This window comes from Schistocerca americana, chromosome 2 (genome assembly GCF_021461395.2).
Source record: "Schistocerca americana isolate TAMUIC-IGC-003095 chromosome 2, iqSchAmer2.1, whole genome shotgun sequence".
NCBI classification, from domain to species: domain Eukaryota; kingdom Metazoa; phylum Arthropoda; class Insecta; order Orthoptera; family Acrididae; genus Schistocerca; species Schistocerca americana.
The window spans coordinates 694,413,664-694,429,747 of NC_060120.1; the positions used below are offsets into that span (position 1 = coordinate 694,413,664).

The window sequence follows — 16,084 nt, forward strand, 5'->3', positions numbered from 1 at the left end:
AGTCAGCACATGAGCAATGGGCCACAGCATCTCAGATGTAGCGATGAAGCGGGGATTTTCCTGTACAACCATTTCATGAGTGCATCATGAATATCAGGAATCCAGTAAAACATCAAATATCCAACGTTGCTGTGGGCAAAAAAAGATCCTGCAGCAACAGGACCAATGACGACTGAAGAGAATCGTTCAACGTCACAGAAACGCAACCCTTCCCCAAGTTGCTGCATATTTCAATGCTGGGCCATCAACAAGTGTCAGCGTGGGAACCATTCAATGAAACATCATTGATACGGACTTTCGGAGCTGAAGACCCACTCGTGTACCCTTGACATCTACACGACACAACGCTTTAAGCCTCACCTGGGCCCATCGACACCGACATTGGACTGTCGATGACTGGAAACATGTTGCCTGGTCGGATGACTCTCGTTTCAAATTGTATTGAGTGGATGGATGTGTACGGGTATGGAGACAACCTCATGAATCCATGGTCCCTGCTGGAGACTGTTGAAGCTGGTGGAGGCTCTGTAATGGTGTGCAGTTGAAGTGATATGGGACCCCTGATACGTCACAGTTGCTGGCCACCAAACTCCCCAGACATGAACATTATTCAGCATGTCTGGGATGCCTTGCGATGTGCTGTTCAGAAGACATCTCCATTCCCTTGTACTGTTACAGATTTATGGACAGCCCTGCAAGATTCATGCTGTCAGTTCCCTCCAGCACTACTTCAGACATTAGTCGAGTCCATGTCACATGGTGTTGCAGCACATCTGTGTGCTCGGGGGGGGGGGGGGGGGGGGGCTATGCAATATCAGGCAGGTGTACCAGTTTCTTTGGCTTTTCAGTGTATATCAGTATTCCGCAAGCCAACGGACAGTGTGTGGCAGAGGGTACTTCTTCTGGTACCACTAACTGATCCCCATTCCACCTGGAACAGCACATGGGAAGAATGATTGCCGGTAACCTCTGCGTTACCCCTAATTTTTTGAATTTTCTGGTCCTGTTCAGTTTGCGAGATGTATGAGGAAGTAATGTAATGTGTTGTCCAACTCTTTCCCAGAAAATGCATTGCCACAATTTAAATAGTAAATCTGTCCTTGATGCACATTGCCTCTCTTGTAATGTTTTCCACTGGATTTGTTGATTATCTCTCTAATGATCTCATACCTCTCTCTCTCTCTCTCTCTCTCTCTCTCTCTCTCTCTCTCTCTCTCTCTCACTCTCTCATATATCAGTCCTACCTCATAAGGATCCCAGATTGATAAACAGTACAAACAGTACCAAAGAATCTGTCATACAAGCACATTGTAAGAGACTTCCTTCATGGATGAGTTACATTTCCTTAAGATTCTTTCTTTGAATCTCTGTCTGGCATCTGCTTTTCCTTGTGTTTGTATTATGTGGTCATTCAACTTAAAATTGTTCTGGATAGTTTTTATCAAAACCTCAAAGGAATGAACCCTCAGTCTCATTGCCCAAAGTTGACATACACAGAACAGGATGTCTGTTGAATCAATGCTCATATTTCCTCTCTCCCAACGGAAGTGTTATTACACTTATGGAAAAAAAATTGCAGCCTCAAGAAATAATTAATGTAGAGTAATGAAATTTTGGGAATACATTTGTCTAGTTAACATTTATTAGTGATTAATATTGCAAGATCATAGGTTTATGTCAGTGCGAGATAAGCCATTGCAAGTGTGAAATGCTGGTACTTTAATAATGGGTGTAACTGCCAGAATGTTGAATGTAGACATGCTTGCTTTGTGTTGTGCTGATGATGGATGTCAGTTTGTTGGATGGGGTTCCATGCCTGTTACACATGGTCAGTCAATACTGGAATGGTTACTGCTGTTAGAGCATGTTGATGGAGTTGTCGTCCGATGATGCCCCACATGTGCTCAAATGGAGAGAGATCTGGTGATCGAGCAGGCCAAGGCAATATGTCGATACTCTGTAGAGCATGTTGGGTTACAAAAACAGTATGTGGACGATCTTCATCCTGTTGGAAAACAACTCTGGTATGCTAATCATGAATGGCAGCACAAGAGGTCAAATCACCATTGACGTACAAATTTGCAGTCAGGATGCATGTGAGAACCACAAGAGTGCTCCTATTGTCATATGAAAAGTTTGAAAACAGTTCTTTTGTTTGTGCAAACACAATGCAACTGCACATTTATTACACTGAACCCAGGAAAATCCCTTGCATCCTAGCATTTTGCACCTCTGTCTCACTTGCAAGTACGAAGGCAGGTGACCTACTTGATCCAGCCTTACATCTTGTGGAGGTACATGTGCTGTGGGCCCCTTTGTCTTCTTAGCTTGTATTTGGTTTTCGAGTTCATTACTTGGCCTTCCACGTTTTGCTGAAGTTTGACCTGAGCGACACAAACAGTGAGCAATTTCCATTCGAAATTCGGAGAGTTTCATAGTTCTCCTAATCCCTTTGGTTTCTGCTACTCTCCTATACAACAGCCAGGAATTGACTACTCCCATGTCCAGGAGATGGTAAAACAATCTTATATACCATTTTCAACTTTTCACAAGAATTTTATGTCGACCCATTATGCTGTCAAGAAGGTCAACGCCTCCCATATGTTTATTGTAGAGCTTAATTATTTGTGGACAAGGTATTGTTATTCTTGACTTTGTTTTTTTGTCATACCTCCCTGCTTCATGAATAGGCTGCTGTCCAGCAAGTGTAGAAAGCAACATCACACTCTTGTTATCTTTCCACACTACATTTGATATGTCGACACCATCCACTGTTGCGACGCGCTCTACTGATGCACCTCTGACATTTTCTTCAGCTCAGCTTCTGAAGGGAGCTTGCAGTCTGGCACTCTGTTTCTTCTGACTGTCCCAAGTGAGTAAATTCCTTGTTTATGTAACCATACAAGCAGTGGCAGACTTGTGTAATAATTGTCACAGTACAGTTTGTGGTTCATATTTCTTGGTAGTATCCTACTGAGTCGAACTGCAACATTTGCACTTGCTCCCAAGTCTTCCTCCCCAGTCACTCTTTTTTCTGGTTCATTTTCATCTCCAGTGAAAATCTCAAAATCGTAGGCATAACCAGATATGCCACTAATAACAAATAATTTGTATCCATATTTATGAGGCTTGTTTGGCATGTATTGTTTCAAATAACTTCTAGCCTTTGTTGAACATATCTGTTCATCAACAGAAACACACTCCTCAACAGGTATTGTTTGAAACCAAGATCTCATCAATTCTATTATGGGTCTTATCTTGAAGAGTCTATCATGACCTTTTTCACCCCTGGGTATCATTGCACTGTTGTCATTGAAGTGAAGAAACTTACGTATTTGCTCATACTGATTCACTGTCATTGTTGTCTTGATCAGATGAGTACCAGTAACTTCTCCCCAGTAATCCCTCGTATTAGGTACATGAACTATTGACATTACGAGACAGATGCCTATAAATTTTTTTATGTCATCACAGGATAAATCTATTGGTCTATCAGGATTACACTGCACACTGTATCTATGAGACTCTTCGACAATTAGATCAAACAATTTAGATGGAAATATATGTTTGAAGAATTGGTATGGAGTATTTAAGTTTATTACTTCTTCTGGTAACGAAGTATTGCCATGAAATTTTGACTGCAGTTCGGGAATAATCAACTGTTTATCTTTCCAAACCACACTCCTGCTGTTTTTGGTAACATTTTTGCTGCTGCATGGCAGTTTCAGAGCATTATCAGACAACTGTGACGTCGATTCCTTCATTATAACATCAGATTGTCTTGTTCCAGAAACATCTTCAGTCCTAATTACTGGTACTTGACTTTCTTCGTCGCTACTGTCACTATCACAATCAACAGATTCTGGAGCAACATATGTCTCATCTTGAATGGAATCGTCAGAGAAACACTCAAGATCATCATCACTGCTTAGTGGAATCTCTAACCATTCCATAAGCATTTCTTCTTGACTCTTTCGAGACATTTTTACGTCAGCGCCTGAAATGCAGTAAATGAAAAATGTAGCTGATAAGCTACATACACAAAAACAGGCCTCATTTCAAATCTATCGCAAAGACACTCGAATTAACTGTTTACACCATATCTACTTACGTTTTCAAAATGAAAAAGTAATTTTCAAACCCAGAAATCAGTGCACAAACACCAAAAACACACCTCAACTTTCCGCCAAAACACACACTTGGCAGTATGTCCACACAGCTCACTGTCGAACTGCTTCAGCTCGTCCTGCCATCTATGATCGCTATGAAGAACTACTAGAAACTGCAGCGGAGTGTATACACTTAGCTACATAACGAATTTGATCGAAAATGTTTCTCCATATGGAATAAATCGAAGAAATGAGGTCTGTAGCTTATCAGCTACAGTATGCATTAATGGGTTAAATGAGTGAATTGACCTGTTATAAAGAATCTTCAGCCTTACAGCTACACACTAACATGTATCAGACATATACACACACATTCTGGCTTACTACCAACTCACTTTTTATGTCTGCTTGCATACTTGTATACAACCTAAATATAAAGCAAAAGAATTGATTTGAATCAGACACGCTAATGTTCTGTTAACAGTTCTGTAACCTGTTATCTGTATGCAAATATCCCTGTGAACCTTTCCAAAAAAAAAAAAAAAAAAAAAAAAACACAACATAGAGATAATAATAATATCCAATACTAATGAGTAATCATAGACATTCAGTTAGTGAGACCACCTCATGCTCTTAAGGTGTATGGATGTGTTTGAACAATCTCAGGTACATCCCACATTACTGGCTTACTTCTACTTTCCTTTCTTCTGCTTTCCTTACCCAATTCCCATCCCCCTTCAGAAGGAACTGCCAGCAATTGAGGCAGTGCTTTTGGTTCTATGTGAAACAGGTGAATTCTACTCATAGAGACAGTCGTGGTTTGTTTTGGTAACTGTATTTTAACATTAACTGGGCATGTCATTAGGATTACCTTACCTGGTCCTTGGTACTGCGGAATATGGGGGTTAGATAACATAACCCACTGCCCATTGTATACTGAGGTAATTTCACCTTTTTATTGTGATTGTTTTCCTGTGACTCAACTTGGCTCTTTGAGTCCAAGGGATGCAGGTTCTTTACATAGCACTCAATGTATTGTCTCTTCTGTCGCCAACAGTAATTTTGTTCAATGGTCTGAGGGTCGTTGTTCGCTGTACCCAGCTAAGATGAATTATAGGCTTGCCTCAACATCATGTAAACAGGCTGGCAAAACAATACAGCAACCACGTCATGTTTGCTGAACTGTATATTTTGTATATTGAAAAATCAGGGTCAGCAGCTGGAAATCTAGGCCATTCTTTGGTGCTTATTCTTGTGCAGTCTAGAGTGCACACTTTGCGACTTAACCAGCCAGTGTTACCCTTAGACTTCCCGGATGATGCACGACTTAAAATCCAAATTCACAAAGCCTGAAGGCCCAACATGTTAGCCTACTGGTTGGATGCTTTAACTCCAGAACGCATTGCAGGGCTGTGTGATTTGTGATTACCTGAAAGTGCCTCCCACACAAACAGAAACGAAAATACTTGGTACCAAGAAATAATGCAAGCATTTTCTTTTCTGTAGTTTAATAGTTTTTCTGCTTTATTAAGTTGCTTGAAAACATAGGCTATGGGGTTTTCCTTCCCATGCACCTCTTGGCTAAGGACAGTCTGGGGCACGGTTGCTCACGTCACAAGACAAGATAAACTGTTTTTGTCACCTTGAAAAATGAGAACACAACTTAGTAATTCATTGAACTGCCGAAATGCTTCATGACAGTTCAGAGTCCATTGAAATTTTACCACTCTTTGAACAGATGTGCTAGGGGTCTTGGTATCATAGCCAATTCTGGAATGTCTTTCCCATAGAAATTGGTGAAACCTATGATAGGATTGTACTTCATTTACTGTCTTAGGCGTTGCAAAATCCCTTACAGCTTTCACAAATTGATGGTTGATGAGTAACTGCTATCCTGCAACACGAAGTATCACTTGTCTAAACTGAGCGTCAACTGTGCTGGATGCAACCATTCAAATATTTCTTGCAGGCACACTATGTGCTCGTGGATGTCCTTGACAATACTGCTATACCACTAGGTAAACCAAGGATAGCTTTGGTTTCAGGTCTAATTGAACTCTTATCTAAAAAGTGTTGGAAACCATCCAACAAGCGTTGGAAAGTCGCCGGCCCATTTTTTAAGACCAAAAGGCATCTGATGATACTGGAAGCATCCAAATAATAATGAAATTACTGTCTTAGGCTGATCTTCTGGTACTATTTTTAATTATTGATAGCCACTACATAAATCTAAAAGTGTGAAGTTACGGCGTTGCCCCAGATTGTCTAATGTCTCTGTGATATTAGGCATGGGGTATACTTCGGTGACTGTTCACTGATTTTGAAATCTGTAATTGCAGCAGAACCTACAACCGTTTTTTCCACCTGAGGCCTTCTTGGGCACAAATACTTCTGTGACTGACCAGGGGCTAGAACATTCTTTTATGATTCCATCCCAGAGCTGTTGGTCTGTCCTCCATTACTGGTTGCAAATAGTGGTTTATCATTTACTGGTGGCTCGTTCCAAGTGAGGATTCTATGCTGTACTAGAAGTTTAGCTGGTAATGGCCCACAAAGGTTAAACAGTCCTGATATTCTTGTAATAGCTTCTCCATATTCACTCTCTCACATCCATTCAGATACAACACATTTCCCCTCGGTCCCACTATTTAGGCAGACAGTTCCAGCTATTGAAATCCCTTTCTCATTCACCCTCTAAAACCTCTTAAGATAGCTATCAGGGTTTCTTTTGATAGACTCATCCCTCCTCACCCAAAATTATCTATGCTGATGGACACTACTAGGCTACTGTCTAACTCTTAGGGAAAGATGAGGGTTTTAACGTTCTATCTTGACACTGTCTAACTTTTGCACGTATGACAAACTGTCACTCAACACATTGTACCTGATCCAGCACCTCATTCTCTCGCAAGGGTTCTATCGCACACACACCATTCACTGGCAAATCAGCTCCTACATTCATACATGCCAGCCTTCCTGTACCTCTCAGTATCGTAGCCTGTGCATCAAGTCTGAGAGACCGTGTGAGCAGTATAACTGGTTTACCCCATGTCTCAGGTGTTCTTTGCGACAGTTCAGCTCTTTTAGCCATAAAACTGAGATGGAATGATGTCCCATCCAGCTCTACTGTGTGCTTCTAGATCTGTTTTAGTGTAATGTTTACTCAGTACAGTCCCAGGATGGAGTCATAGGTAACACCCACAGATGACAGAACTTTCACAAATATTTGGAAGTCTCTCTCTCTCTCTCTCTCTCTCTCTCTCTCTCTCTCTCTCTCTCTCTCTCTCACTTTCACTCAGAAACACAACAATGGACAAGCAAGAGAATTCATACTTCTACTACCCACACCACATAACATACAGCATTGTGAGCTCAGATTCACTGTAGTCAGTATACTCTGGCCAGTCGTAGATACCTGTGATCCTGTATCCTACAACTACATTATGTAGCCAAATAGACAAACGTCTGCCACTAATTTTGTACCAGGGCATCCTGTAGTCAAACTTACAGAGAGCGTTGCACGTGTGTCACACCACCCCATGTACCATTTAACGCAGGTACACAAGTGTTACGCCGATTCAACTCTGTGCTTCTGCGGACATTTTTGAACAAAATGCCCCACTTGCTTGCACCTCAGACGTTGTGATTTCGTACAGAAATGTTGATTGTGTCTCGGAGCATCACACCCGTATCACACAGTCTCACACTGCCCACCTCTCGCTTGGTTTAGTTAGGGAATCAATTACAGTCAAAGCTATTGCAGTTGCCTTCTGCTCCATCCAGAGTTCTTGGAAAGTCCATGCATACTTTCCATGACATTCGAGATTGCAGCCCCACAAAAACACATTGAGCGCCTTTTGTTGCGCCTCCCGCAAAATCTCTTCATGGGCACAATCATCGTTTTCTAATTCATACATATTAATATTAATTTGCCTTATGCGATCCACAAAACCCTCTGTTGATTCTCCTTGCTTCTGCATGACACTATTAAGTTATGAATGATAATCCCACAAGGTATTCTTCCTGTAATGATCCACTAACTCTTCCTGAAAGTCTGAAAGGGACTGAGCATTCCACAGTGCCATTGCACATCACATATGTTCTGGAATCCCCTACCATTTTAAACTAGCTACACTCAACACCTGTACATCACTCCAGTTCCCTAATTTCACAGCTGCATGCAAACTATCCATAAATACAAAAAATTGCTTCCCCAGATTTACCAGAAAACGCTGCCACCAGTGAGGGCATACCAGCATCAATGATAGGTGAAGAGACACCTGAAAATGGCCCTTCCTTCCTTTCTCCCTTCAAACTTCTCTACACAAAACTTCGTTGTCAGCTCTAACCTCAGCTACCTCGTTTAGAAAATGCTGAATTGTTTCCTGGGTTGTTGCTTTCTCACGGACACCAGTTTCACTCAGCACTACCACCACAAGCATATAGTATAGCCTACCCAAAATCAGAATAAAACGTGTTGCCAGCACTTACTTGAAGACTTACACTGAACGCCATTGCTGCTGCACTGCCTTCTCTTAAAGCGTCTACTGGATGACTATTTCCAGTTCCAGCAGGTATTTTGATACCAATATGGTAATGGGTTTATTGCAGGATAGGAGTAGGCTGGTTCTCTGCTGGAGGTTGGCAATAGAGTGGGCTAAGAAGCCAGCCAATCAGTTGCTAGAACACTTTGTCAATTAACAGAAACAGAAATGGTTCAACACATCTGAAACAGACATACTGCGAATGTCAGGTGGTGATCCTTGGGCCCCAACACAATGGTATGGGCATGCCAATGGAGGCGTTTTCCATAGATGGTAGGAGCCATCCTGCTACCACAGCATGCTGGCAGATAGCAGCTGACAACTGTGGGGTGGTAGCATGACGATGTTCCTGTGCCCATGGTGGACACTTAGGCAACAGTTGTCGGTTTGTGGCTCGGAGGAGGCAGCATCATAACTGTGCTGACGACCAACACCGTCTGTACATCATCGGGCGGCCCAGGTGCCATGACTTGCTGACAGGATGGTCCTGGTGGTTTAAATCCTGTTTTCACATGCTGACAGTCATGGAAGACACCTTTTGTTGAGGCCTCATCGAAATATCTGGAGTGGTGTTTATGGCCTGGCTTGGTGTAATCAGTAGGTCGGTCGATCATGTGGTGAGAGTCCACATCACGTCTCTATTTTCTGCTGATGCTGCTGAGCTGGCAGGGCATTAGCCAAAGGCTGTGGTCTGGTTTCTGTTGCTGGGCTGTGGTCTCAGCAGCCGGTGTCTGGCCCATTGCAAATGAGTAGCCCAGATCCAAAAGCCATTAAATGCATTTTTTGCTGATTTGGAGATGAGCACACTGCCCTATAGATGTTTTCAGTGGCTACACAATGAAATAGGTTTCAGGGTGCAAAACCTGTTGTAAACCATTGAAAATGGCTATAGGACAGGGTGTATACGGCCTGGGAGATCCAGGAAAAATCCGGGATTTTTTTCATCCGGGAGAAAACCGGGAGAACCCCAGGAATTTTTTAGAATTCCGGGAATTTTTCATTGTTTTAGTTTTCAGTTAAATTTTTGTAATTTTGACTGATAACAACCGATACTCTAACAAAGGGTATTACTGTATCCCGCTACTCCAACAACAAAACATAAAGAGAAAAAAACGAAAATAACGTAAATTGCAAAGGAAATGCGCCATATACAACGACGACACAGTGCTCATGCAAGTGTCTGCCAACAGCAAAATGTGTCAAAGGCTTTAGGAAGACTATGCAATGCTTCATAACAACAAATTGCCTACGATGAGCGTGAAACAACTGTTTGCATTAGATTCGTTTTAGCAGTTACGAGCGAGTGCATGCGCAGTTGAGTCGTGTTTGAGTAGTAGATTCTCCCACTTCTGGCTACAGGAATGTGGCTGTTGGCTGTGCAAGCAGTCAAAGCAAGCAGGTAGATGCTACCGGGAAAAGGGGGCACCAAATTCATATTCTAGAGGAAAAAAAACTTGTTTCACAAAGCGTCTAGCATCCATCGCACGTTTATCTATCGATTATTCATATGATTTTGAAACGCTTCCCAGTTGGTTTTTGAACATTTTTGAACACATTTTAAGTTGATTTCTGAATGAATCATAAGTTGACTTTTGAATGCATGCATAGTATATGTGATGTCTCTGTCAGCAGAATCCTCGTCACATCTAGAAATAAGCTTTCCGCAGACAAAAGGGGGCGGGGCAATACGAGCTGAGGGAGTAAAGCCGAACGGATGAATGCTGATGGCTGTCTGATTATGTGGTTGACTGGGTTTGCAAATGATCAGCATTGTTATAATTACTAGCAAAATCCATAGATTCAGACTACCAGAATGGAAATACACGATTAACAGGAATAACTGGTGAGAAACATTGCATGTTATCTTCTTGGTGTATCCAAGAAAATGAAATTTTGACTAATTTTTGGCCGGATCGCTACATAGTAAGGACCAGTTGTACAGTCCCTGGCCAGCAGCCGCTTAAGTTCTTTTCTGGAAGTAAAGTGGAAAACATGTCCGGATGCAAATCTCATCAACTGGCATCAGGCTTACCAATCGAGATGTTCAAAGCTATATTTCAGTTTGTTAAGGTTGGAAGAGAGATTTTTCGTATTCAGAGTTAGGTTGCCTCCGCTGTAGCCAACGTGTACACAATGGTGAAGCTCTCGCTGCCAGTGCGTTGTCGAAATATTCACCGGTAAGCACAGTTCAGCTAGTGAGCAACATTCATCTTGATGTATTTCTGTGAGTGTTTTGAAGAAAATGAGTGATTTTGTTGATGCTTTAAATGCAGGAGATGGTACAAATGAAGTGGGAGTAATTGAAATAATAGGAATTGTCCAATAAATTGATCCCATAGTAATAGTTGAAATGACCAGAGCGAAACCGAGGGTGGCGGTCCTTCGTGGGAAAGTGAGCGGCATCTTGCTCAGTGGAAAAGAAATTTTTCCAAAACAGAAAGATAAGAACATGAAAAGTACTATTAAAGCGATGTTATGCTATGAAAACTGTGTTGATACTAATTGTTATGACAAGTGCGGAAGACTTAGTGAAAGTGACTGGTAACCGACATTTCTAGATTCAAAAAGCCAAAAAACATTTTCACAAAAAGCAAAAATAAAAAGATTTGTCTAGTTTGTGAAGAATCCTTGTATAATTTTGGAGTTGAAGAGGGGAAAAATGTCAGCAAAAGGAAACTGCCCAACGCCAATCACAGCAGGTGTAGAATTTTCAAGAACCAACTCTGATACTTCAAAAAGCTTGTGGAGCTTCACTTTTGTAAGATGCAACTTTCTGCCAATTATATCTTTTCTAAAATTTTATCTATGTTGTACTAAGATGTAATTTGGAGCTTATTTTATTTTCTATAATATCTTGAGGTGTCCAACACATGATGGTGTATTTGAAAAGAACCTGACTGATGGATATTCATTTCTGTTCTTGTTTTGATGTTAAATAAGTCAGTTTTTCCCAGTAAAATGTTGTCACCTTCATATTTTAATGCATCAAGTTTGTAGAATTTTCAGACTTATCTTTCAAATGAAATGTATTTTGTTCACATTTGCAGTAATTATATTCCATCCTTCTGTCATTCCTAACATATCACAGAATAGCGGATTTTGTAACCAAATGTTTGTTTTGTAATTGGATCTAATTTTTGCTAAACCTGCTAACTGTATAAATGGGTGCAAAAATTGCTAAGTCAATGTTTCACTTAATATTTTAATGTAGATAACATAATTGGAGATTTCAACCATTAATACTGAATAATTAATTTTTTTACTTATTTTTAAAAAGAAATGAATTCTTTAATAGCTTGGTTGGGACAAGTTTTTTGCGATTATCTCAATTTCATTTATCATGCAGTTAGTGGCTTTTGAATCTGGACTACTCATACAGTTCCATGTGTCACCATAAATTTATCTTCAGTTTGATTTAATATTTCCACTTTTTCACTGGATAAGATTATTTGTACAAATTTCTCATAATTTACAGAAGAATGAAAACAGCTAAATGCTGTTTCACACATAAATAGCTTTCATGTGACTAATCAGGTATTTCATATATTCAGATTCAATGTGCAACATACATACTTTGCAGAAAGTGGCTGACAATAAGCTGTTACACACATTTTTTTTCTGGTAGCAGGGACTGATGACCTCGTAGTTTGGTCCCTTGCCCACTGTTTTAAACCAACCAACTACTGGTAGCAAGTTCACAAAACAAAAGAATAACAACACAAATTAACATTTTGTCAAGTGCTGTCAAGACATGAAAGACTGTTTAGAGAAATTGATAGAACCTAGCATCGGCTGGGGATAACTGCTGACCACCAGTGGCTGCTTCTGGCCTGTTAATGTCTAGCTTGACCTGCTTTGCATTCTGAAAAGCACTTGTTCATGATGGGATTTAGAGATCACAATTTGTGAAAGCATGAAAGGAGTCAGTGAATAGAAGTTTGAGAAACAGCCACACCAGAAGCTGCCGCAAGGCTTATTGAATTTGTGGCCTGAACCAGTATTTCCATGTAGTTTTCCAGCAACAGAATGCTTCTATTTGTGGAGAACGTGTAACTAGTCTTACAGCATTGACTGCTTCATTGATTTTGCGAAGTGTACAGTGATATTCCTCATGGATTGTGAATATGAAGGTGCTCTTTTGTCTTGTACATTGTGCTACACATGTAGTAACTAGCTTACATTCTTGCATACTTTACAATCTTGTGCAGAGTGTGAATATGTGCCCCACCTGTAATAGTATCACTATTTGTTTTTGCAGTGCATTGAAATTACTTTTATGTGAGGGTGATTCATTGTTGTCTTGTATAATGTATTTTATACAAAAATTTGGCGCTTATTCCAATTGTTCGTTAGTTACTAACAAATTGTTCTGTTTTTATTGTCTTGCAGAGTGCTGCTCAACAAGAAAATGGACTCCCTTCAAGTATAATTAACAAAAGGGAAGCATTCAGAGACATTAACAACACAAAACAACATATTACTCTAAAGACTTCAAAAATTCCAATGAAACCCCCACGCAAAAACATTGGTATGGCAGTTCGTCTCAGGCGTAACTCATCTGAATTTACTGAATGCCAAGCTAATAAAAAACTTAGACGTTCTTCTCTTCCTGATATGGACATACTATAAATGAAAACAAAAAAGAACCTTATTTGGTGCTCAGTGAATCTTGAGTCAGTGCAGTTGTGTCATTGTCATTTTTGTATTGTTTTTAACAGAAGATTTTTATTTATGACTGTTCCACATCCCAAAAGTGATTTTTATTTTCTATAACTACCTTTGGACTTTGTATTTACCTCGTTATAAGACAACTCAGAATATAAGATGACCCCCTTTCTTTGAAGACCCAACATGTGAATTTTTTGGTATTTAACATATTTGGACTAATATTTGCAGACTCTTTTTATTATTATATTGATCTGTCTGAAGAAGTTAAGTACCATGCACCAGCTCATACTTGCTTTGAATTCTGCACCTCATGCAGTTGTAAAATTCCTCCTCATTTCCAGCACCTTCATTTGATTAGTTTCTCAAGTAATGAGTAAGCCTTTATTCCACTTTTCTCGCTTGTACTGAACAATCCGCTGCTTCAGTCCATGAAATCTTCCCCTGAAAGTTTAGCATGTAGAACTTAAAGCATTTAATTTATTCTTCATCTGACATCAGCTACAAAAATTAACTTCTGTTTTATTAGATTTTCTTTTTGTTGCACAGACTTTTGTGGTCTCTGCTTCAGGAATAACCATTAACTTACAATTATCTGTGCGAACCAATTGTGAACTGCAGATTCATAGAGTCATGTTTCTCAACCATCACAGATATGATTTTGTATCCATTATTAATCGCTACAATTTACTGTTTTCATAGAATTAAGCAAACTTAATGACAGTAATAATTTATCCTCTTAACTCCCTACAGTGGATCAACAGGAATTGGACTACTTTAAGCTGCAAATGTACTTTATCATTTGTTGCCAGAGTTGAAAATTTCTATTGCTGTAGAGTAGAAGCTACTTTAGTAATAGTGTTGTTGAACTTGATGTTTCATTTGGTGTGACACAAGTCAGTTCTGACTACTAATGGATCCAGTTTAAATGTGATGTATGTTCCTAAAAAAACAAGGGACACAGCACAGTCCCATAGCTGGCAGCATGAAGAAAATTGCTGCCTGCTCGCCACTAACCTCTCCACATTTGACCAAGTTGATGCTGCTGCATCTTATCCCACCCTTTTGAAAACTAAGCGAAATTCACACCTGACTTCTCTGCATACTTCCAAAAAGTTCCCTAAATTCTCTCTAAAGGTGGACAAAATAATTTTTCAATCCATGTTGCAGGTATGTAACACTATGCATTTAAGGGTTAAAATTGTATTCTATTGTGTATTCTACTCCAGCAGTGTTTTACATAAATGTATAGTATTTATGCTGTAGAGTGTTGTTTATAAACCCTACTTGATAACAGTGAATGTGCAATCAAGAAAATGTAACAAAAAATTAATATTTAATAAAGTTTAATAAGACATTATTGTATCTCTCTATTATTAGTATATCCATGTAGCACGTAGCTCAAAAGTATAAAGCAGATAAATGTTTCATGTACTTTGTGCTAGTTCACCTTTGAATAACTGGCTTCTCTAAGCTGAGCTAACTGTTGTACTCTCAGTCTTGCTGAAGCTACAATCAACATAATTGCACATTCATTTTACGTCAACTACAACTAACAAGCTGAGAGTTAACAGCCAGTGAGGACCCCCTTGTGTCATACAGTAGTTTGCTGGGTACTCACCATGGCTGTTTGGCTGTTTATGCTTCTTGACTACAGGAGTCAAATACTGTGAAATTTCTAATGCTGGAAAAAAGTGTGTACATACACAACAGCAAAAATAAAGTGAGTAAACTGAAAGTAATTATCAGTCACATATTTGGCCTCTTCCAATGGTGACCGAGTAAGTTGTGACAGCTTTTTAAAAACAGCGAAGATAATTCATTGGCTACATTACATAATTGTCATGATAAAGAAACCCTTAGTATTTACATGGTTTGCAGCTAGTGCAAGCTTTTTTATTTGATCAGGGTGTATACGCCCCGGGAGATCCGTGAAAAAAACGGGAATTTTTTCATCCGGGAGAAAACCCGGGATATTTTTAGAATTCCTGGAATTTTTCATTGAGTTTTCAGTTAAATTTTTGTAATTTTGACTGGTAAGAACCGATACTCTAACAAAGGATATTACTGAATCCCGCTATTGCAGAGTAATAAAACATAAACGAGAGAAAAAGACAAAACTAACTTAAGTTGCAAAGGAAATGCGCCATATACAACAACGACACAGTGCTCATGCAAGCGTCTGCCAATTGGAAATGTGTCAAAGGCTTAAGGAAGAGTATGCAGTGCTCTATAACAACAAATAGCCTCCAACAAGCGTGAATTCGCAACTGTTTACATTCGATTTGTTTTAGCAGTTACGCGCGGGCTCATGCACATGCGCAGTTGAGTCGTGTTTGAGTAGTAGATTCTCCCACTTCTGGCTACAGGAGTGTGGCTGTTGGCTGTGCAAGCAGTCAAAGCAAGCAGCTAGATGCTACCGGGAAAAGGGGGCACCAAATTCATATTCAAGAGGGAAAAAAACTTGTTTCACAAAGCGCTTAGCATCCATCACACGTTTATCTATCGATTATTCATATGATTTTGAAACGCTTCCCAGTTGGTTTTTGAACACATTTTAAGTTGATTTCTGAATGAATCATAAGTTGACTTTTGAATGCATGCATAGTGTACGTGATGTCTCTGTCAGGAGAATCCTCGTCGCATCTAGAAATAAACTTTCCACAGACAAAAGGGGGCGGGGCAATACGAGCTGAGGGAGTAAAGCCGAACGGATGAATGCTAATGGCTGTCTGATTATGTGGTTGACTGGGTTTGCAAATGATC

General features: G+C 39.9%; 1 protein-coding gene across 2 annotated transcripts in view; it reads left to right on the forward strand.

Moving 5' to 3' along the window:
* Positions 1-14,678, forward strand: part of LOC124595580 (protein regulator of cytokinesis 1-like) — a 239,812-nt gene extending 225,134 nt beyond the window's left edge. For both annotated transcript variants that reach the window (XM_047134370.1, XM_047134371.1), the window contains exon 13: positions 13,043-14,678. In XM_047134370.1, the coding sequence (XP_046990326.1) occupies positions 13,043-13,282 (240 nt within the window). In that variant the 3' untranslated portion in view covers positions 13,283-14,678. The remainder of the gene's footprint in view (positions 1-13,042) is intronic.
* Positions 14,679-16,084: the final 1,406 nt, after the last annotated feature.